The following is a 26,014-nucleotide window of genomic DNA, read 5'->3' as shown; positions in this document are numbered from 1 at the left end:
TGTCATCATAACATTTTCTCCTGCACTAGTTACATCAGCACAAACTTAGTAAGGTTATGTTAGAGTTTCTTTTTAGCGCTTTTCAATATTTCAGCGTTATTTAGTTCCAAAAATATCTCAGATACAATAAAAGAGGTAAGCTCTGTAGGTTTTAATTAACAATTGGTTAACTAACAAGTGCGTTAATTACAATGGATCGTGTTATTTTCTTAATTAAACAATAATTAATTGGAAGATCTATTTCCCACAATCATGAATATTTCAGTAGGCTGTGACAAGAAAAAATAACTTTCTTGCTTCTTGCTTTTTTTCAAATTTACATGTGTAACATTTTCTGTTTTTCCTATTTTGTATGTTAATGAAAAAAGGACAAAACCAAATATATCTAGATTTGATTTTATGAAACATAGTTTCTACAGATTATTTTTCATGGCCATATACATATCTTAATGGATATTTTAACTTAAGGAACCAAATTAATATCCTGTCACCAATAACTTTAGTCGGTATCTTACATTTGGTGTAAACAATATGTAGGCTTTCTCAACACTAGCCAACTTCCAGATTTTTGGGAGGTTTAGGCGATTTTCAGAGATATTTGACACGATGTACTCACGCTGGGTAAGACATCAACATATTCTAGTTTACGATTAGCAAAGGCGGGCAACATAATAGGATATCCAATAAAAAAATTATGTAGAATACTAATTATATATTGTACTATTGTACATTAATCGTTAAAAGTATTTTAGTTCGTTCGTTCGTTGTTGTATGTTCGGATCTACTGTAATATTCTAGGTCCTTGTCATCCTAGAAAACTTTATTATGTGATGTTAAGGAAAAAAGTTAACCTTTCGAATGATTATAACCTTATCCCTCAGATTATGAGTAGTAGTTTAATATTAACAGTGCTGGATATTTATATAAAGCACATCACTGAAATAAACGCATATTTTGCACAACAGATCACCATGGTCTTACCATAAATCGTCTGTCCAGAAAGTGAAATAAAAAAAAAAAAAACAGCTATTGGTTATTTTTACGTATGGATAAGCTAAGTTAAATTAAGTTTGTTGTGTGGGATGTTCGTCAAGATTAATAAAATTCGCTGTAAAGGCATTTCAAAATTAAATAAATATATATTTAGTTAATTTAAAAATCAATTTGCTCCAATTCAAAACTTTTGGCCCAATTAAAAGCATAATGTGAACATTTGTTTTACAGGTATTACACTACCTTCTAACAATTCTTGCCTCTGTACCAAATAAGGCCTGGTAACTGTTCAATTTGAAATATGCACTAATAGTCTGAAACTCAATTTTTTACACTTCAATATTTTTTTCTCTTGCACCTTTAAAATTTTCAGACTCAGTTTGTTCCCATCGAGGTAGTTTTTAAATAATTACTTTATTCTTTTTATACTTAGAAACAAAAAAAATGAAAATTTTATATTTTTCCGAAAAAGTTATATCTTGTATTTTAATTTAAAATTAAATCACCTTCTCTTTCCTACCGAGTCTTGACAGACTTTATTAATGGATTTGTGAGGATTGATGGTAGTCGGTCTTCATCGTACAGGAAATTCCGGGTAATAAATAACAGCCTAAAATACTCAGTTGTAGTTTTATTGATTATTTTTGCGAGATTGTATATATAGTAACTGAGACAGAGTTACTAATATTAGTTGCGTACTATTCGATGACTCACACATATCGATGGAGAAAATACTAATACAACCAGCGCTGGTGAGTGTGACATTTGCTCATTAAAGACCCACCGGGCCAGGTATTACTCCCTCTCGGGAACGTTTTCCGCATAATTATTAATTTCTTGGCTTTGCCGGAAGCACATACGGAAAAGAGTAACAATGGGAACATGGATAGGAGTGATAGGAAGGGCGCCGTACCCACAATAATTCACCTACACCACACGTAGGATGAGGATACGAAATACCGAGCTAGAGATAATTCACCCAAACACCCGAAACGTGAAACCCAAACCTATTGAGAACTCAGTTCTTTGAAATGACCAAATTTTTCGTCATGTGCTATCTAGCTATCCATCCAACTCTATTCCAATATTAAGTGCTCCTAGATAATTCCAATAATAAACTCTGCTGATGATAAGAACCATAACTGATAGATCGGGTCGAGCCCTTATATATAAAAAAACTATTTATAGACATATGTTAACAGAATAAACTAATTTGTGATTGGACAGAATTAAGAGCTGAGGATGGCGAAAAGAACGCGACCGGATGAGGATGTCACTACTACCTTCATCAGCTCTATGACTACGCCTAGAGAGATCAAAAAGCCCATAGCAGTTCAGGAAAAGAAGAAGGAAGAAGAGAGATTGGCCGATGACTACGAGATATTATACGACCCGGAAACCGACAAGAATCATCCTCTCGAGAAGTTCAGGCGGAATCGTGTTTATAGTAAGTGCGATGTGTTAAGAGTACTTAGTATTTTCCAATATTCAATATTGATGTTTATATTTCTTGAACATAAAATTACATTATTTTATTATATGCATACAGGTAGCAATGTTATTTTTATCATGTCATGTTCAAAAATAATATTTAAAACTACACAGGCACTAAAATCTGGTAGACAAAAAATCTTGAATTGTAATATAAAGTGTGTTGCCATTTATTCTGAACTAAAACGATGTAGTTTTGTAGTATACGGCCCTAGGCTACAGTATATTGCTGTATGACAACACATTATTATTTTAACTTTACTGTAAGCCATAACAATATTTTTGGCTCATTTTCATTGAGAAAAGAAACCACCTGAAACAGTGAAACATCGGTTTATAACGATGTAATAATAAGTTAACTCATTATCTGCATTACAATTTGTTTACCCCTATAAAGATTACCGATGATATAACGTACGCATATACGGCCTAACTCTAAGTAATGGAATTGTAGGTCGACTTCTAAAAAGTTATTTGATTTTAGAGTTATTGAAGCTAGTTTTGCAGCCCATCAACCATACTTTTTGTTCTCAGAGTTGCTTATAACCAGAGAAATAGCCCGTTACTTGGATCGAAGGACCTTCGTCACCGTGTCCTTCAGAGAAGCGATCATCTACATTATCTTCTTGGTCTTAATTACTTTAAGTAAGTAAAGCTGAAAAATACTAAAAATGATAGTTCTACGTAATTTTAATGTCTTACATTGCACAATAAAATGCTATGCGAATGAAAGTAAGGCTTTTTTGTATATTTTGAGTTCTGAGGTATCTACGTAAACATTGTTACATTGTTATTGTTAACACGTGTGTATTGGCATTGAAATACTAAAACTTCTCTTTGTATGTAACCCATTAAATTACTTGTGCGTTTTGTTTCATGTCTGAATTTACAAAATTTCAGATTATCCGCTTCTTTATTACCCCCTCCCATCACCAAAATCCAAAACAACCCTACAATCCAAGATTTATGTGTTTTATGTGTGCGTGTGTGCGCACATACATTTGTCAGAAACCTCTAACACTCAGATAATGAAAAAGTAATTATATAAGTTTTAATTTATAATTTCTTCACTATGCATGGTGAGTTAAAACTGTGAAAAATGTCTCAAGAGCAGAGAGCGCATTGTCCATATGGCGGCAGTCCACAGTCTCCACTAGGCGACGACCCTAGTGCTGGCGAAATACGTTATAATCTAATGATGGAAAGCATATTGTAATACATTTAGCATGATCACATTTATTTCATTGTTAAGAGAAAATTTAGTACAAATTACCTCAGTAATTTATAAGAAGAAATATCTTAAATATTGAATAGATATATTTCTATTTGTGTTAAAATTCACAAAATTGTAGTTTTAATTTGTACGGTTTTATTTAAATATTTTGATATTCTCTCTTATGCTACGAACGGTTTTTAACTTTATTAAAAATATAAAAAAAATTATTATTTAATAAACTACTTAAGGTTTAAGCGGATAATATAGTTTTAGTAGGATGTTAGATACCATAACCAATACAGGGCATTTTTCACAATCGTAAATGAAAGGTAAACATATTTACAATAATTAAATATTTATTCTAATTGTGTTGCTACGAATTGCGAAGACGCAAACGAATATGAGAAGACTTATAGTGTCATTATTCCAGAAATGTAACAACGTTATAATATGACTATGACTTGAAATATTCATGAAGTCCGAGGAAGGTTTATACAAAGAGAAATGTCAGATATAGTTTTCGAAATATTTTATAAAATAATGATGGCATTTTTTTTTCATAGTTCAAATTTAACTGGCACTAAACAGTTGTTGGCACTATCAACTCTGAAGTGTATCAAAGAGGCTAAAACATTTCTTTATATTACAATTTTAGAAAATATTAAGTATGCCTGTACAATTTAGAAGGTAGGTTAATTAACAAAAAGTAGAAATTGAGTTCGGTTGTCTATTGCATTTGTCTGAGTAAACCATTTGTATTTTTGTAATTTGCTAAAACGTGTTTAAATTCACCTTTAAGCCTAAAACAGCTTATCTCCATTGAAATAATTCATATTTTCATCCACAAACCATCTTATTTTCATGTAACCAATAAGAGTCAATTAAACTCTCTGATTGAAAAAATATTAATTTTTAGGAGTGAACCAGTGTATTTCCACATGTTCCACATACAACCAAACATATGTCCATCAGACTTCGTACAAACTAGCGTATTTTCACAGCATGTTTACATGCAAAACAGCTTATTTCACACAGATTTCATACAAAACGTCTTATTTTCAACACAATTACAGTACCCAGCAGGGATCACTTCTGGCTGATTTATACCTACCAGTTGAACCCACCACTGGGCACAGTAAAAACCAATGTGCCACTTCAACCTTATGCATGTCCAGTAGCGGCACATCACTAACCGCAAATGTTGAGATTCTGGAGTTCATGGGCAATTCGATAGGTCTAGTCTACTGTGGAAGATGACTATTGGAGTTGGTGGGGTTTGTTCCCTTCCCTCAGAGGCTCTTGTTAACCTCAACAAGGGTGTGCCACCCCTACCTACTTTGACTGGAGAGGCTGGTTCAAAGCTGGCCTTCCCTTCTTCCGGGATGACTTTGAGATGTAGTGCCCTAATTCTTCCTCATGGATCTCGATAGGAGGCGGCCTCTACTCCCTAACTTAACCCATCCTGAATATCCTATCACTCCGGAAGCAGCGCAAAGGTTCTTACATGACTAAGTGCAATTTATAAGCTTCTTGTCCTAAGAGAACAACAAAAAACCCCTAATTACAGATATAAAATGTGTGTGTATTACAGTTACACTGGGCTCCACGCCCCTCGACATGTTCTACTTCTCACAAGCCATGGAGACACTGTACACGAAGCAAGAGTTCGAGGGAGACTATGGAGCTACGAAAACTTTCTACGAAATCAACACAAAGAGTGAAGTCTGGAAGGTAAGCGGAGGCAATTCATAACAGTTTCTCATCACAGTGAGTTTGGTTTATATTGGTGTTTTTATACACTGTGTTTAAAAACTCAACACTAAAACTTCAGGAATGGATTCCTCGTGTAAATAAAAGGTTAGGCTATAAGAACACTGGTTGAGCAGTGTAAATTTTGCGAGTATGTGTCTTACGAAGAGACAAACCTTGCATGTTATGCTGCAATAAAATGGAAACCGGTTATATTTATTGCACAAGTAGTCAGTCGTGTTGTGAATCACTTTGATGTAGGTCTCCTAAGTTTGTGAGCCATCTCTCCCCAGACTGTCAGATAGCTGCCAATACACCGGACAATTTGGACTGAGTGGTTAACTCAGCGAGACGACGTGTTGTATTGAGACAACCTGTCAGACGGTTTCCACTGTACCAAACAATTTGTACTATGTGGTTAACTCAGCGAGACGACGTGTTGTATTGAGAGAGCCTGTCAGACAGCTTCCACTGTACCAAACAATTTGGACTGTGTGGTTAACTCAGCGAGACGACGGTTAGAGGCCTGTATTGAGGCAGGAGGTTACTTTGAACATTTTCTCTAATATATACGTGTTTAATCTTCTGAAACAGATATGCAGTGTGCTGAGTAATAGTTAATTAAACATTTGAATAGGTGGCTCTGTAAATATTTATATCCTGATCCTTATTGTTATACAATTTTCTCCTTTGTATATAAATATCCATTTCTAAAATTTTGCCGTTGAGTTATGAACCACCCGATTTCATTTCCATCTTAATATGGGAATTCGTTTTTGTTTTTTGTTTTGCTGTTGTTTTGGAATCTTATCCCAATGACGAAAGTGTATCGTCCAACTAAAAAGTTACTGCGGTCAATATGGGTCTGTTCTGGTCGTTTAAATTCACTCCTAGTCTAATCTATTTACGGTTCTAAAATAAATTTATTCTGTTGCACTGACCAAAACAACTGTCTCATATGTTGGTTTCGGAATCTAACTAAGGTTAAATTTTGAAGGTTAAGTGATTTTGATATTTTTACCGATTACTAAATATGTATTAGGAGTATATGCTTCAAGTATTAGGGCAAGAGTATGTTATCTCCATTTGATTTTCAATAACTACAGTAAAAAGGCCATACACAATGTTAAAGGTACTAACCATATTAGATTACGTTATGTGCAAACATTCACAGCTTTATACAATAAGGTAGTTGTTATAACAGCGTATAAATAGCATTTTATTGTAGGTACATTTTAGATTATTATTGATCATTGGCGCAATCTAAATTTAAAATTAAATAACTTCGTATTTGCAATCTGCATTACACTACTGATTGAGCACTTTACAATAATTCAATATTTACTAAAATTTCAATGTAAACACATGTTTCTGCCTCTTTGGTGAACTTAAGCTGAAAGTCTTAACAGCTGTTAAGTATCAGTTCAATTTATATTACGTGTCGTAGCGCAATCTGCCGGATCCCATGTAAAACACTCCAATATCAACAACAATTTATAAATAAAAATTTAATTAAATAAACTATTTAAATAGGACCAAATATTGTGAATCTAAACCATTCTCGCATCTCCTTCAACACACACACAAAATTTCATCAAAATCGGTCTAGTCGTTTAGGAAGAGTTCAGTCACATACACACGAACACAAGAAATATATATATATATATATAATATATATATAATATATATATATATATATATATATATATATATAAAGATAGTCCATATACACAAGTTTTATCAACAAGAGAGCTAAATAATGAATATAGCAAAATTTTAGTTAAAAAATATGCTTCAGAAATTGATGGTCTTCTAAAGTTTGTATAGTAATTCTAATCACTTTCGTGGAAAAAGTGTATTTTGCCATTTCATTGCAATATAAATTATTAGGCAGCCAAAAACGAACCTTCGAGTTACTATATTGGATATCTAGTCTGTTCTTCTAGAGTAAGAAACATGTTTTATTCATGATTATACAGTAAGTCGGCGTAGCCTGTTACCGACCACCTATACTGCTACTAAGCTGTATAAGTTCCTAACATTTACGAGTTATCTTAAATCTTGTAAACGTACTCCAAAAGTACAGAAAATCCAAACGTGGCATTAGTAACTATGACCTATCAACAGAAGTCGCTACTGGTTAGTGTTTCAGTGAGACTTGTGTGTTCTGTTTTTTCTGAGTAGGCAAATTTACATCGTTTTTCATAGGACTATTGAAACAGAAGTTAGTATTTACCTTAGTGATGTACTTAATACTTGCGAATTGAATGGCTATTTTTCCATTTAACGTTAAATTATAACGTTAAATACAAAATAGTTTTTACAACTCTATAGTGTTACATCGAAGGAATGAACCTATTCTATGATTATTTAAATATATGCAATAGCAATTCATTGTTATGAGTTTCAATACTTGTAATTCAGTTTTTAACTCCCAGAATAATTAATTGCTGTTTATAAACACTTAGTGTTGGTTGTAAATATGTTGATTTGATTTTTTATCGTTTATATTTTTCAGTATCAGATGAGCATTTTACATAACTTGTACCATGACTTTTGGTACTCAAAACCAGATCCATATGAAAATCCAGAATCCACGCAAGAAAATTATTTTGAAAACAAGTTGATTGGAATGCCTCAAATACGACAGGTAGTCTAAATAGAATATGTTATTTTGATAGATATTTTGTTAAATAGTTTGTTTTACTTCCTTTATCGATTTATAATACTAACACGCTAGAACGCGATTATCGGTATTGCGGTTATCCGGAATGCAAGGCTAACCGTAATGCGGTTATCCGGACTGTCTGCTTATCTGGAATGGTGTTATCGGAATGCCTAATTATCCGTAATGCGGTTATCCGGAATCCCTAGCTATCCGGAATGTGGTTATCGGAATGCCGAGTAACCCAGAGTACGCTAGTAAGCAGCCGCCCATCTAAGGGTCCATTTTTAACATGGGGATAAAGTTTAAAACTGAAAATATAGATTTTAGAGTCTCAATACTATTTAACTGTAAAAATACGATTATCTCTTATTATTAATGGTTTATAAATTACATTCAAAATAGAATTTCTTATGGGAAAATCTAATTTTAATATAATTTAAAAACAACAACTGGTATTAACAGATAAGCATTTTTCTACCATCCTTTAGCGTTGAGACTGTAACATGTAAGTCAAGCATCAGATGATCATTCAAGCGTAGGTGCTTTCTTAAATGGAGTACACAATCCATCGTAATCGTCATTACTGGTAACATATGTTGTTAAGCAGAGGTTAATCCACTAAGAACTTTGTATGGACTGATGTATACATTACTATAATATGTGTCTCTTCGAAGTGTCTTTCGTCAATGTTGCGGCAGTGATTGTTACTAGAAGAGAAACTATGTAGTCAGCCATAAAGATGTTTCCAAACAGGCGTCGAAATCATCAACGTAATTATTTTTAGTTAATAGTTTTTATCAATTTTACTATATAATAAATTTAGACCTTTATCGCTGTATATACTTTTATGCCATTAATGTGATTTTGATTAGGATAGGTTCTATTTAACGCTATAAATAGCGAGAGCAAACTCTCGCGTAGGCTCGTGCGCGTGTGCATGATGCCCCACTCAGTTTAGTTATAAATACCAACCGGAAGCAAGTTTTTAATGGCGGTCCACCTTATCCGAAATTTCGATTAACCGAAACCCACTTGATTCCACCAAATTCGGATAGTCGCATGCCTAGTGTGTATAATCCTTATATAATGGCTCGAGGATATGAAATGTGCTATGAAATATAATGTATAAAATAATACGTTTTTAGTTAAATATTACTTAAGGAAATTGTATTTATCAAAACAAAAACATATCAAAGGAAAAAGGGCTAGAAAAATTTTGATGGCTGTTGGGTTTGAAAAATTCCATCAAGATGCATGTTCCCACTCACTTTCTTTGGTCCCAGCCCCAGGTAGACCTTGAAATCTACACTGAGGTAACATCTTTCCCAAGAGACAGACTCTGGGAACAAATGCCCTTATTGTTGAGGTGAATATAGAAGCTGTAACAACCTGGATCTTCTTAATTTTATCAGCTGGAACAGATAACAGTATTTTTGTTTTTCCTTGAGATGTCACTAATAGAGTTCATTAAGAGTCTGTGATGTGTTTGATAATTTTTTCAGAGTAAAAAATATCACACTCCTAGTGTTTTACAAAATTCACATATTTTTTAAAGAAGTTTTGTGCACCACTAACAGGGTTTAAGGATGTAAGATCTCATCAAAATTAACAGAACACATTTTACACAATGTTTTTCTTAATATTAGTTCATGTACCGTACTACTGTAGTTTTTGTTATTTAAAACTTAGGTACGGGTTGGCAATGGAACCTGTGAAATGCAAGATTCTTTTAAGGATAAGTACAAACTTTGTTACGGACCATATTCTTCAATTAATGAAGCAACTGATGATTTTGGAACCAGTGAAGAGTAAGTAAGCTCTTTTTGATGTAATACAACCATTTTCTGGGTAAACTTTAAACATGTGGTATTATCGATCACTAGACCAAGAGCCAAAATGTCAAATATTTGACTTAAAAATTTATAATTAATCAAAATTACATTTATTGACAAAATTTTCTGTTTATTCTTTAAAATATCCAACACTTTAAAATTTATTTTAAATCCTAAATTAATTTTATTTAAAATTAAAACACTAATAAAATATACAATGGTCATCTGTCTACTTTCAGTATGCCTTTTGGTTAATGGGGTTTTCCAGATTAACAGCTGACATAAGTTGTTTTTGTTTTAATTATGCAAAAGTTGAGGTATATGGATTTTTTTGGATTAACATATTAAAATAACTTCATTATTATTGCGCTCAAGCCTTTTATATAGAGAGAACATTGTTAAAAGGAACAGCATGAAAAACAAGTTAATGGTTTTAACAAAGATTTGAACCACGTTTAATATGAAACATTGGAAATCACATTAAGCTAATTATACAATATTCAATTAGTACATAAATCTAATTATTTAGTTCTTGAAAGTCGATTTTTCATTGGACATATGTATACTTCAACTTCATTATCACTGGGAAAGGGACAGTACAAAGATTTGATATTTTTGGGATTAGAGGCATAATCATAGCTAATTCTTTTCCCATTTTGTCACAATTCAACTAACTTTTCGCTCAAATATTAAAATGTCAACAGATTGTCTTATTTTCTTCTTTAATAATATGTTTACTTATGTCTAAATTTTCTAGTAAAATTATTACCATGGTTTCTCATTTTTGAATCCAACTTCTCTTGCTTTTATCCAATTTATCTTACAAATGTTTGTCAACTTAATAATTAATTGTTATTTGTTTTTTTCCTGTGTAATTTTTGTTTTTTCATCTTATTAACTAAAGCATACTTACTTTTTATGAATTGTTTTTATCACATTCATGTAATAATCTATAGTATACAACTGTTTACACACTGTTACTAACTGTAAACTGTTTACTGTTTAGTTAGCACACTACTATATGTGTTAAAAATCACCATGGTGAAGGCAAAAAACTATGCTCTTAGGGAACATTACACAGAGTAATCTTTTCAGGAGTGAGGCAATTTTCCAAAACAGTTTTTCATATTAAAACTGTTTTAATCTTTTTTGAATAACCCCTACAAAAATCAAACCTTTGATGTATTTCTGAGATGTGTTCCTTGAGGCACTGCCTACTTACTGAGTTCTGCGGTCAGCTCTACCATCAACCTAGACCTAGAGAAATGGTGGCTTTCGTTATATTTGGCACTATGGATGCTTAGGTAGTAAACACAGCCTAATACAGTTAATTTGCCTTTCGTAATACATTATATTTCTGAGAATACCTGAAGGAGGCAAAGTTGTCCGTGAATCAAAGTATATACTTTCCACTTTACTCTGATTCTAGGCTGCAACCATATCTTATTTTCTCCTTTCCTAAGATTTTTCTGTTTTTACCAAATGAAAATTTTTTCCTTCCTTAAATTTTGTAGTTTTATTTTATCAACACAATTCTTGATTTCCACTTCCAAATAGATCACAGGAGCATTCTTCAGCTGTTTTTTTGCATAGGTTGAATTTTTCTAAACAAATGTTTTACAGTACAATACAGTTTCATCTTGTACACATTGATGACTGCACATAAATCTCAAACTGGTACTTGTACTTTCATATCCTTGAAGGTAAAATTCCATTTGCAGATGTATATTCTTAAAATTTGTAAACATAATATACAATCAAACCACACATGTTTGACAACCTATTACATTGTCTCATTGCCACATGTTCTCAGTTTCTTCTTTTTCAAATCAAATTCTAAACCTATTGAGGAAATCAATGTTTTCTGAGCATTGTAAGCGTCGACAATGTAACTTTTTTTTGTTCTTGATTCTTCCTCTCCAACTTTTTTATGTCATTTTGGAATGTTTAATAACTCTTTATTGTTTATAAGGAGTTCACTCAACCTCTTATACAATAAATGTAGTCAAACACAAGGTAGGAGTATGCCGGACCAATTGTCATATACAATGTGACCCAATCTTAAACTTTTGAGATATATGAAAAGTTTTTACGATAGACTATCGAAACATTAGGCATTATCAGAGTAATCCCCTCAAGTGTTGATTCACTTTTGAAGTTGGATTTCCCATTTGTTGAAAGCAATCAGCCACCCAAATTTTGGAATGGAGTGAAAATATTTATAAAACTCGTCATCAGTTTCAGCTCCTGAATAAAAGCAATAACCATGCAAATCTTTCTTCAAACTGAAGAACAACCAGAGTAACACATAGCGAGATCAGGTGAATAAAGGAGGTGCTCGATTGTTTTGATACATTTTTTGTTAATAACTCTTAGGTTTTTGTAGGAGTGTGAAAAAAGGTATTTTTATTATGTAAAAGTAAACCCCTGAACTTAGCAAAGTGAAGTTCGAGGCACGTCCAGAAAGTAAGTGTAGTGGTACTCTCACAGCTGTAGTAATACTTTTTCGACATGTTGGCAACACTGCCGCGTAGCCTAAATCCTCCCCTTCAAAACGAGACCAATCCGAGGATAGTGTGTTGAAAACTCTTGACGTAGTAGCATCTCTCGCGAAAAATGTCGATCGTATTTCCCGCCAAGTGCGAAATTCGCGCCGTCATTCGCTATCTCGTTGTGAAGGGAAAAGCTCCGGTTGAAATTTGAGGTGAAAACTGTTTAGACTGCCTCTTAGTTTCAGGCGTGTAGTGGGCAACCCAAGTTTCGTCTCCAGTAATAATAGAGTAGAGAAAATTATCGTCTTCAAGTTCGTAGCGTTCCGAAAACTCTTTGGAGTTCTGCACTCGATTCAACTTGTGCTGTTCTTTCAGCTGTGTTTGGACCCACCTCGCAGACAATTTCCGATATCCGAGAGTTTCTGTGATTGTTTCGTGTATCAGGGATCTGGAGATTTGCGGAAACATCGCAGAAAGTTCATCTAACGTCAATCTGCGATCGTCACGGACCGCTTTCTCGATTTTTTCCTCAAGTTCGTCAGTCACAATGGAAGGTCGTCCGCTCCTCTGATCGTCATGCACGGAAGTACGGCCATTTTTAATCTCGTGACACCACTTGTACACGCTCGTACGATTCATAGCCCCATTACCGTAAACAGTTTTCACCTCATTATATCGGATTGGTCTCGTTTTGAAGGGGAGGATTCAGGCTACGCGGCAGTGTTGCCAACATGTCGAAAAAGTATTCCCTACAGCTGTGAGAGTACCAGTACACTTACTTTCTGGACGTGCCTCGTATAAAAAATTTCAAGTTTATTAGCTTAATTCATTTTTGAAATGACCCTTTCCTAATGTTCAACCAAATCCCATGGAGAGACATGCACCATCATTGAACTCCAACTTGTTTACATACAAATAAACTGAAAAAATGGGGTATCAATGGATCCAACACAATGTAACAAATTCTTACCGACCAATTAAACAAAGTAACCTTCTTACATGTGTTACTATGTTACATCTTAAAGTATAAAATTACTGTAATTTGTTTTCAAATTTCTTTGTTCTACGATTTTCTCCTTTCCATCATGGTTATCCATAAGACCAATATAATAGTGATCACTTACAATCAACCAAGTCTCATGGCAATCAGTGCCATCAAACTCAATGCTGCATATACAAGAATGATGCAAAATGTAAATTCTAGAGCTAATTTGTTCTATAAATATTGTGCAGACAGAAATAAATACTATCCAGCCCCACAAGTGATAGGCTGAGCATGAGCAAAGATGCGAGGAGTGGTACCTCTCAGGACAGATCAGTTATAAAAGTCTTCCATCCAGGCCAGACTTCATCAGAAAAAAGGGCTTATTTATTACATGCTTCATAATTACTCCAACCGTCATTTTATGAATAATATGAACACGTAATTAACTAAATGTTCTTAAAGGTGGAAGTACAAAACCGCAGAAAATTCAAGTACAGCGTCAATAGAGGGCATCCTGACAAACTACAATGGAGGAGGGTACGTTGCACTTCTTCAGAACATAGACACCAAGTCCGAACAAACTATTTTGAAACTACGGAATGGCAAATGGATAGACAGAAGCACGAGAGCAATGTTTATTGAGTTTACCATCTACAATGGAAATATAAATTTGTTTTGTACATTCAAGTGAGTATGATATTATGCTTATTTTATCAATTGATAACTCAATTAAATTATGAGTACATACCCGAAGATCAGTAAGGAAATTATACACTGCTATAAAACTTATAAATATCAAACATTGTTTTGTCGGTTTTACTGCTGTGGTAAAATTTCTAAAGAAGGGTAACAATTAATTATATTATTCTGATTCTAGTGCAGTAAATATTTTTTATAACATTAATTCAATTTACGGGTTGTTTTTTTTTTTTTTTTTTTTTTTTTTTTTTAATTTAATAAAATATCTTGTACAATAACATTTAATAGTTGGTGTGATATGAGCATTTTTTGTAAATTTTATTGTGTTTTAAGTCTCCATTTAAGAGAAAACATTTTACTAAGGCATGCTTATGGAAATATATATGACAGTAATGTAAGAACATTTTTATATGCATACTAAAGTCCATCATAACATGTGAAGTATGTCCTTGTAAAGCAATAATTTCTCAACATGGATTTCCTCTAAAATTTATAAGTAAATTTCTTATCCATCTTGTTTCTATAATGTGTTGGAGATAGTGAAAAAAAACTAAATTTACATCTTTAATTTTGGGTGAGTTTAGTGATTTTTTTCAACATTATTGCAAACATCCACATTTTTTACAAACAATGAGGTGCCGTCAGAAAAATGTAACCTTTATGACTTGGGGTATTAATTGGTTTATTGTAACTAGAAACACCCAGCTATATCTCAACTGTCTATCTAGTTTGTATAAAACGTGCACTCTAAACATCATTAGAGAAATTTAACATGAAAATTAGCCGATATTTTCAATATTATATTTTAAAACTTATACCTTTTTATGATTTCTTATAATATTCAAATTACGTTTTTTTTATTTTAAGCAGTTCTTTGGGGCCATTGCACTACTAAAGTGCATTATCCTTACTGACTTATAGTGAAACTAATTGTGTGCTCGCCATGTTTGGCTTGTTAACAGTAGGTTTGCATAGTAGACACCAGGACCACATTTTTCATTGATGCCACAGTTAAAATGCTAAGAATGTAAACTCTATCAAATTTGTAATGGTACAGATTGTTGTGTAAGCGTGGTTTTTTATTTGTTTCATTGTAATGAGTTTTAATAATACTGTTTGCAGAATTATATTTGAGTTCCCACCATGTGGCGGAGTGATCCCTTCACATTGGAACTATGTGCAAAAATTTATCAAGTACAACGACTCCTATGACATGTTCATCTTTTTTTGTGAAATTGTATTTTGCATATTTGTTATTTTCTACACATTTCAAAAACTGGCTGAGATAGTTACTTTGAGACTGAAACTGTTAAAGTCATTCTGGAATTGGATTGATATCATTATTCTCGTTGTAAGTAATCATTTCTATTTAAAATTAGTTATTTTGTTGATATTTACAATTATGTTATCTGTATTATTTGTTATGAAATGAAAACATAATACTATACAAGCCAAAGTTAACACAAAAATAAAATTATTATAAGCTTTTTATCTGTCATTTCAGCTCTAAATAATTTGCTATATACATTTGTATACTTGAAAGGTGTTAAAATGTACAGAGAAAAAAGAAAAACTAATCTTTTTGAACTTATCTGGAAAAATGATTTGTATTTTAATGAACTTAAATATATATTTTGATGTTCCAAACACCCTGAAACAACCTTTTGATATGAAAGACAACATATTTTCTAACTACATTCATATGCATAGTGCTATATTTGCATCTAAAAATCATATATAAGTAAACAATTCATTAAACTGACAACTATTAAAAAAATATAATGAAATTTACACTTGTACTGTATCAATATGATCTTAAGGAATCACTCTCTGGAATAAAATTATAAATTAAACTTTACAACAGTATTTTACACATGCTATAGAACTTATAATTGGTGACATGCAACTTGATTTGCTTCTATATGTAAATAAACAGTAAATGACAACTAAAAATAAATTTAATTTGTTGAGTGATCACTGTGTTGTTGTTTGACTTTAAACAAGTTATTTTTAGTATTATTCTTGGCGAGTGGAAATTTTTAAAACATTTTATTTAACGCAAGCCCTATTTAGGGCTTTATTACATTTACAGTAATCTGAGTAAACTTTTAAATCCTGAAAAACCCATCAGTTTGTAAAACTATGTTTGAAATGTTGTAGGTTTTCACTATAGGAAGTGAAATATTTAAAAAGTTTTATTAATGATGAACATTTAATGAAATTTATTGGTGGATTACTTTAGAACATTTTTGTTTTTATCAAAACTGTTTGGAACACATTTTTCATTAAATATACCCAAAAAGTAAAAATGTTATTTGCATATTTACCAGCTACCAAGAGTTAATATTACATCATATGGTTGTGGTTTATTCAATGGCTATGTTTACATCATATGGACATTGCACACATATAACAGACATATATTTCCTAAATCAACTTTTTGTAATCAGGAATTTTTAAAGCATATATTTTATTGAGGATAAACCCATCAATAATATAGTATAATATTATAATTCTTTCTTCTGTTATGTGAGAGAAAGCAAAAGGATATGTTGAAATTTGGAAACAACTTTATAGCTACTTAAGATTACGAAAATATTAATATTAATTTTCTGTAACTTTTATTTATGTTAATTTTACGTTATAGGCATGCTACATGGTGGTAATACTGGACATATTATTGTATGTGGAAGTCCATGAGAGTTTGCCTGAGTTGGTATCGGTAAAAAATCAGTGGAACTATGCCAGCTTCGATCAGATGTTCTACATACATATACTCTACAGTTATAGCTTTGCAGTTCTAATTGCATTTGCCTTCTTCAAACTTCTTAAATATTTGAGCATAGTGTATGTCATGCATCAGTTACAGAGCACCATTTCAAGGGTGAGTAAGTTTCTATGGTAATTTTCACATCTTATGCAAATAGCTGCCACATAACTTTGGTACATTGGTAACTCAATATTACTCCAAACTAATCAGTAAATTGAAATTATGAGTAGTAAAAAAGCACACTATAACAAACTTTTAATCATATCTTGCTTGAATATATATATATATATATATATATATATATATATATATATATAATATATATATATATATATATATATAGAATAATGTTGCCTCTAAAATATAGAGACTTGGCAGAGTCAGTAGTTGCAACCTTTTGAAGGCTTCCTTGCATGACACTTATAACTTCAATCAGGCGATTATCCGAATCGCCTTTGGATTTTAAAAGCTCTGGAGAACTGGCCGTTTGTGCTTGCTTCCCACAATACTACACCGTAGGTGAGGTGGGGGTAAACAAACCATAATACGCCGTCATCAAAACATGAATAGGGCATTATTTGGCTAAACAGCTCAAAACATATAAATGCCCGAGGACAGTTTGAAGCAAACATGGTCAATGTGACCATTACCCGATCCAGGTATACTTCGAGGAATTTGGAACTATCAACTTCTTCCAAAATAGTTTCATCCAGTAAGATGGTCGGTCCATCATTTTGGATCTCCTGATCACAGTGTGAAAGTCAGGACATTTGATTTTGAGCAATTCGCTTTGAGATTGAGGCTGTGGAAATTCTCAACACAGTTTGATGATGTCAATAAACGTTTGTTGTTCCAATATAATTTTTTATCTGTTCCTGAAACAAAATGTTGTGTCATCAGCGTACTGTACGAGTCTCCCATGTAGTAGTGATGACCCTATGTCATTAACATAGATGAGAAAAAGAATCGGACTGATAATTGGTCTCTGAGGGACCCTAAAACTCAGGTGAATTGGTTCAGAGAGTTGATTTGAGATTTGACCCATTTGTGTTTGGTGGTTACAAAATGAGCTAAGCTACTGAAGGGGCATATCTCTGATAACATAGATTCAAGTTTGTTGAACAGTTTGGAGTGGTTAATACAATCGAATGCTTTAGACAAGTCCAGAAACAGACTTATTTATTTATTTACATATTTATATCCACAGGCCTATATTTATTTGTCAAAAATTGATCTTTTTTTAAAATTGGACTGACTTTCATTATTTTCAGGAGTGAGGGAAAAACTCCTTGTTCAAAAAACAGATTGACTAATTGAGATAATGGTCTTACAATTTAAGTTATCCACATTTGATTAAATACTGAAACTTCTTGACTGTTTTTACTAACCTAATTAATAAAAAGTATTATAAGTTTCCAAATTTCAAGGTTGAAGCAGTTTCATATTTTTATCACTGTCAAGTAAGGGAATTTGCATGGTTGTTTTTAAGATTGGTTTACTAACATTTATTGTCCAATGGTTTTACAAACGACAGCAACAGTCACACATTTCTCTAAATGCTCTATGGGACATAATTTTGGTTTTTGGAGTGAGGCCAAGGAAACAAGAGAAGGGGAGAAGAATGATAGGGTTGAGGAATTCTGAATAGAGGTGTTAAAGAGCAGTGATAAACATAGTAAATTTATTATTATAGAGAGAAAACTTTTTAGAATGTGCTTGACAGAAAACATTATTTTGTAAACCGGCACTGGCCGTGATTTGAAATATAATTATAAGGAATAATAATTATAATATATAACTGTAATATAAGGAAATAAAATTGTTATCTGCTCAAGTTTGCAGAATATATCTGTCACATTAATGAATAGTGTTTAGAATCTAAGAGTTAAGATCAACAAACTCAATATCTGACACATGTTTGTTTTTCTGAAAACATTCATGCTGGTAAAATAGTAGACATTATCCAATAATTTAATTTTATTATAATTTAAAATTATAACTAGGTTTTTAAAACTGAAATAAAAGTTTAGAATTGTTGTACAGTTTGTGTTGCTTGTCTTTTGACGATAATATTTCCAATATGGAGTAGCTCCTCCCTCAATGGAATTCAAGTTGATGTTATCTACATGACTGACACTCCATCACGCTCAACTGCCACATTACAGACACAAGTTGGATCTTGTATCGTAGGTGTTGCACAGTAGTTCTTATTACTGTAAAATATGTACATTGCAAAATTGTTGGGAGGAGTTTCCAACTTTTTGTGCTGTTTTTATTAACCACTTATTTTAAAATTTAATATTCAGTTTTAACAATTAACAATAAGAAATTTTATTACCAAGCAAGTGTTACATGTTTCAGGCCATCCCAGATATTATCAACTATTCCATTTTATTCTTGTATGTATATTTTGCATTTGCTCTTGTCGGACATTTCTTATTTGGCAGTCAAGTAAGTGATTTTTCATTCTATTTACAATATTATTAAGCACTAAATATTAATTTATTATACAATAATAAATCATTGTGTTGTTGCTTTGTATATGTTTGATCCTCAGTCGAGCACCTTACATTATTGGCCAGCTTACCATTGTTGTAAATCTGGGTAGAACTTATTTTCATCTTTATACAGCTCTTTTTCAATGCAAATTAATGACAACAATTAAAGTTAAAAAGTACACTTTTTTACAAATACACATCAAACAGTATTAGTTGTTGTATATACAGGTGATAGTATATTCTGTTAGTACACTGACTTAACAACAAATACTTAATTATTTGAAGCAGAGTGCTAGAGAGCGCTTGATAGCCCTACCCTAACTCATTAATTTATTTTATAGTCTTTTTTTTACACTAAATGAATGAGAAATTTTAAAAAGAAATGTATTATTTTCCACATTGTGTAAGTTGTTGGTGATTGAGAACAGTAATTGTCTCAATAATGAACCCTGTAGTTGTAATGTTCCATTTTTATATTCCTTTTTTACTTTTCTCTTCAGATGGTCAGTATGAAACTAAACAGGTGTGCATCAAACAAATACACTTACAAAAAGCACATTGTTTGCACATACATTTACAATCCAATCAGTGGGGAGACACTCACACAAGAGCTATTGAAACAAAGAAGCTTAATGAGTGATGTGTACTCATCGTGCATTAATAATAACAACATGGTTGGACAATTCTTATGCATGTGCTAATTCATTACTCTGTGATGATCCAAGGTGGTTAAATGAAATAAATATCAGTATATTTTATGTTGCATGCTAAAGTTATTGAGAAATTTGTTTTGTATATGATAAGAAATACTAAATCCATTGTATGGAATTATCTTAAACTGATCAATTATCTTAACTCTCTTTATATATTTGTTACGACCTTTATTTCAATGCAACCTTATTGTACAAATCTCATAAAAAGCAGGACAGGTATACCCAGAGTCAAAACCAGGTGCTCAAGTCATGGACGTTCAGATTCCTCTACCAATTACTAGGTGGCTCTAGATATTTCTTAGTTTTTACACCATTTGATTATGTTATACAAATTTGATTGCTCGCTGCCGCCATACCTAACTTGGGGAGGCAATTCCTCCTTACTCTGGTACGTGTTGGGTACGCCAATAAGGCGGAGTTATTAATCCAAATACCTAAATATGGGATGGTAACACAAAAAATAACTTTTGTTTGTAATATTTATCAATTTTCAGTAATATATAGAGAGACTACAGAAATCTTTCAACTAAGAGAGATAGAGACAAAAAAATAGAGAGGAAAACGTGGACATGTCTCATTTCCAATGGACAGATGTATTTTTTTATTATGTTAGTAGCTATGCACATGAAAAAGTTATTTATTTTTTTATCTGAAAAGGTTTTTATTAAACCCTTTAAAGTTCTTTTTATGGTATTGGGATATTACACTAGAAATATTTGATAAATTACAAGAAATGTTATATTGAAATTCTGTGCCTATTTATTATTCTGTTATTTAACACCACACTTGCTTTTAGACGGTGAAAGATTTTAGTGTATTTTTCTAGTATGGATTGGCCTACATAACAATATAAAGATCAATCACTACTTATGTTTAAGATTTTGTTTCTCTAGCAACTCTATACTGATTATGAATCATTTATAGATATTAACAATATTGTTTTTCAGAGATTTCACAATTACTATCTTATAAATGTAGTGGAATTATGTTAAACAATTTAGGTATTTCGATAATACATGTCAATTATTTTTTGTGTAGATGGAAGACTACAAATCATTTCCAATGGCTGTGTTTGCTCTGATGAGATCTTCTGTAGGAGATTTCAACTACTACAAACTCGTACAAGCAGATCCATTTTATGGTCCTATATTCTTTTTCGCCTTTATATTCTTCATTGCATTTATTTTAGTTGTAAGTACTGCATAATCATTTCAGATCATTAATTTATAACAATAGTATTTTATTTGGAACAAGTGTTGTATGAAAAAATTGAACAGCCAAATAAACTAAATTTTGAATTTTTACAAGAATGTTGTGACTAAACCCTCTTCTATTTTCCAATATACTGTATTATTCAGTCATTGCTGATGTTTATAAAAAACGGAAACAATAATAATAATGAGTTAGATTTACTGTCTGAGGGTACCTGTTTTTATAGAGACAATTTAAATACTTAATCTCCAAAACAATTTATATAAATTTTATTGTAATTCTTGCATTGAATATACTAATGTAACAACTAAAACACTCCTTCCAAAGTGGCAGGGAATGTAAAATTTTAAGTTTTCTTAGTTATTATCTTTTTGACCACTCTTGATCAAGTTAATACCCTAATAAGATGTTACTACTTAGTTATAGCTGTTGAGGAAATCAGTTACCAAAGAATATTTATTAATTTGTTTCATTTTAAAATAGAATGTACTAAAATAGTAAGTGTTGTTTATCACAAATCTACTGGGTTTTTGTTTATCTTTTTCACTCCATTGGTTTATCAACTTAAGAGCATGGCTTTATATTTTTGAATCACAATCACAAGTTTTATACTGTAACATTTGTAGTACATAGAGTCTTTTGAGGCTTCCCTGTACAGGGCACGAGGTTGTAAAGACCTGAAATGTATATAATAAGAGACGTAATTATAACATGACGGTGGTTTTTCTCTCACGTAATTCTGCCAGGGAGCTCATAATCAGCACATAAAACTCAAGCTAATAAGGATGACTCCTAATAGTAAGGTGACCTTTACATTTGGTCAAAAGTCCAAGGTTAATGATGACTGTGGATAGACTCAAGTTTTGTACCTTGAAAAACCCAAAGACTAGGCACCCCATGCACATTAAATGCTTCTTATTTCTGTGTGTTTTTAAAATATAGTAAATATATTAACCAAATCATGGGCTTTACTTTTTTATATATTGTATATGACAATTTAAAACATGGTATTTATACTAAAATATGCTAAATTTATTATATAGTAATGTGTTAAAACAAGTAATGATGAATTCAATATATGATACCATATGAGAACTTCTTTCAAAAAGTTAAAAAATATTTCCACTATACAAATACAATATACTTCCACAAAATTTTACTCATTTTTAATTGCTGATGTTATTTGAAACCGAATTCAAACTTAATTTGTAATAAAATGTTCTATACTCTTAATGTCCTATAACTTTAAATTATTTCAAAATAAAATTTTTCTTAATGATTTAGAACTTAATTTAATTTATGACATTTGTTTTTGATAAACAATAGAATTCAAAGTAAATAACATATATGATTTTTAGTTAAATTATTTTAAATCATATTTAATATTTGCGTATGATATATGCAATATTATAGTAACAATTAGCTTTACTTAGCAATATTTTTACACTCGTTCAAATATACAATGAAATCCTTTTTTGCCTAAATAAAGTGTTACTATTGTTAATTCCTGAAATGCAGCTATTGTTAAATATTTCAGAAAATGTATATATAAACTATAAATTTTTATCTGGTTACAATAATTTAGATATTTTAAGATACAGTTTATAACTTGATCTTTCCTATTATGATTTCATCTAGAACGTCTTCCTTGCAATTCTCGTTTCCAAATACGAAGAAGTACGGAGTGAAGTAAGGATTGGGGGAGCAAAGACATTCATTGGGGAGATGATATCATTCTGGGCCATTCGACTTCTGGAGAAAGCTGAGTGTAATTGGCTTCTTTCACAGATTGAAAGAAAGCGCTTTGAGAAGAAAGTAAGATCACCGACGGAAGCAATTCGCCAATATTTGCGCCAGTAAGTTCTTAACAATCATAATAAAATTTTCATTTTCCTCTGAACACTTCAGATGACTCAAATTTACAAAGGCATTCAGAGAGTGTATTGAAAAACAAAACACATGTTAATATTCCATATTTAGAAAATCATTTTAATATATGACACAAGTGATTGTTTTATTTTTCTTACAGAGCTGGTTATTCTGAACTTGAAATCGAATTATTCTTCAAAAAGTATGACATTACAGACTCAAAAATTGCAGCGATGGATGAAGATAAGTTTAGCTACAGACAAGGTAACACAAATATATAGATTTGACTAGTACTCAGATTATGATCTATTTTATGGAAAATAAGTACTTGAATGATCACAAAATGTTCACATAGGTTGCACTATGCAATTGAATGCTAATGTTTGGTAAACTTCATCTAAAAATCTGACGATTTTAACTTAACTTCACAGACTAGTCGGTATCAAGTCAATAAACTGAATGAGCCATAACAAAACACTTCTGTTGGTTGTTTCCTGATGGTTTTGAATATACATAAATTATTACAACAACATTTAGATGGTTCTTATGTGACATACATATACACAATTGCTATTAAGCTTCTATTTAGAGGCAATGAAAATGGAGGTAAACTGAATAACTTACATGTTGATTGGTAAAATAAATCTTAAAAATGCCCGTTGTAACCACTTTTGTTAAATAAAACTACAAAATTCTAGGAAAAAGTCCAAAATTTTTAAGTTTAACTGTATTGATTGATAATAATGGTAAAAATTTTAGTCTACATTTGGTCATAAACTTGACATATTTCTTGAAATATGTTGCAGGAGAAAGAGAAGCACCTCCACCACTTACACAGAAGGATATGTAAGTACACATCACTAAAAATGTTATTGATATTATACATAGTCATCTTCTCAGAATTGAGGTAAAATAACAACTAGTGTTTAAAGTGGCATGTTACAGGTTTCTCATGTGGAGCAGAAAGTAACATAAGACAGGACGATCCATTGTCGTAAACTGTTTCTTGGGTTTAGAGGACCATACTCCGATGTAGAGATGTACATTTCAAGATCTATCAGTTCAATTATTTAGCTTTTGTAGACCATCTTTGCTTGTTGGTGAATCAAAAAGTAGTCTTCAGACAGTTTTAATTCAATCAGGTGATATTGGGGTACATGTGCATGAACTTGCCTAAAACTTCCTTTTCTCTTGTCCTGCGTGATAGTTACAATTTTCATACTCATCATGGGAAAAGATGTGTTTATTCCCAAGATATCTGTCCTGGATTTCAAGGTTGAGTCATGACTTAAGCAGAAAGCAGATGAGTAAAGGCATTTGCCTTGATTGTATAATAAACAATCCATTGAAACCCTACGAAGTGCTTGCATATTTTGCAAACCTTTTAGTTTTTCTGATTGTTTTTGTTGTAGTTTTTTGTTTGGTACAGTAATGTTAGGAAAGTTGGCCGGGTTGGGTAGCTGTTTGTGTATAGATTCAGTGAGGGTTGGAGTACCAAAGGATGTACTTATGCCTTTGTAACACGCTAGCATGCACAATGATGGACTATTTCTGGCTTTCACCATTTCTGGTTTGATGCTTGTCAACGTTCAAAACTTGTAGAAATCATTTTCCTTAGTCAGTGGTATGTTCTGAGTAGGTATTGCTTGGCTCAAAATTCCCATACTCGTGATAGAAAATAACTATTTACTAAGTAGCTACTAAAGAAATAATGGGTTACAGTGCATAATCTTGGTTGAACAGACGATTTTGAACTCAGAAATAGTTAAAATTTCACTGAGACTGTATGACTGGACTTTGCTTGCTTTGAAACCCCATGCTGAGATTATGTTCAATGTTTGAACCATTTGCCCCCCAACCAAGGAAGGTGATACTCACCTCACATATAATTTCACTATAATGCCACCTGTGTTTGGGGTACATATGAAATCTTGTAAGTCAAGTTTATGCAACAAAGAAAAACAATAAATATATAGTCACATCGCTATCCTGACTGAACTTTGATGTGCAATACAAAACAAAGAGTAAAATTTGAATTCAGCAAATGTATTGCCTCATACTGATTTTGTTCCACATTTTTCTATGCTTAACCATGTATCTATATTTTTTAGGAAATAAAATAGATTCCAGTTCTCAAAACATAATATTTTATTTTTGTAACATAAAACAATTGTAAAACTGAGACCATGTATTTTTTATCTGCAATTATTAATAATAAACTTTAAACAAAAAACATAAAATTAACCATTTAATAGGTTCTTTAAGCCTTAAATGTTATACGCATTTAAGTTTTGTTGTGTAAGAATTTCTCTGGTTTTAGATGATGATTCAAATTATGGCATAGACGTTGGAGTATCTTGAGAACCACTACAACAGACTGACTTTTCTGAACTATCCAAGTTTGAACTTTTCTTGTTTTAGATTGTGATACATTGTTATACAGGATTTAGAATACCTTGACCTAGCTGCCAGCAGACTGATTGATGAATTTCTTTCTAAACTATTCCAGTTTATATTCTTTTTGTTTTAGATTGCGATACATTGTTATACAGAAATTGGAATACCTTGAGAACCACTACCAAGCTGCAAACAGACTGATAGATGAATTTCTTTCCAAACTATCCAAGTTTGAAGGAAGACGTTAATAATTAATTATGTTTTAGCCAATACTTTGAGTATATGACAAAAGCTAAATGAAAAAAGCATGTCATTAGCATGTTGAATCTTTCTAATCAACATTCTACTTTTTTCTGTTTATTTTTAGTATTTACGCAAGTGTTCATTTTGTAACAGTAATTGTTAAACAAATAAATTTGTTCAGAAGTAA

General features: G+C 31.8%; 1 protein-coding gene across 1 annotated transcript; it reads left to right on the top strand.

Annotated features, from left to right (window-relative positions):
- LOC124360279 (polycystic kidney disease 2-like 2 protein) lies at positions 1 to 26,014 on the top strand. Its single transcript, XM_046813744.1, has 15 exons — positions 1 to 135; positions 2,221 to 2,440; positions 3,019 to 3,129; positions 5,292 to 5,431; positions 7,968 to 8,099; positions 9,807 to 9,925; positions 13,889 to 14,113; positions 15,248 to 15,476; positions 16,773 to 17,009; positions 19,257 to 19,346; positions 21,145 to 21,297; positions 22,957 to 23,174; positions 23,348 to 23,451; positions 23,994 to 24,033; positions 25,718 to 26,014. Exons 2-15 carry the CDS (start codon positions 2,236 to 2,238, stop codon positions 25,830 to 25,832), a joined length of 2,118 nt encoding a protein of 705 aa, XP_046669700.1. The 5' UTR covers positions 1 to 135; positions 2,221 to 2,235; the 3' UTR covers positions 25,833 to 26,014.

This window comes from Homalodisca vitripennis, chromosome 4 (assembly GCF_021130785.1).
Source record: "Homalodisca vitripennis isolate AUS2020 chromosome 4, UT_GWSS_2.1, whole genome shotgun sequence".
In the NCBI taxonomy this organism is placed as follows: domain Eukaryota; kingdom Metazoa; phylum Arthropoda; class Insecta; order Hemiptera; family Cicadellidae; genus Homalodisca; species Homalodisca vitripennis.
The sequence above is the reverse complement of the archived record's forward strand: the minus strand, read 5'-3'. Positions and strand labels throughout refer to the sequence as shown.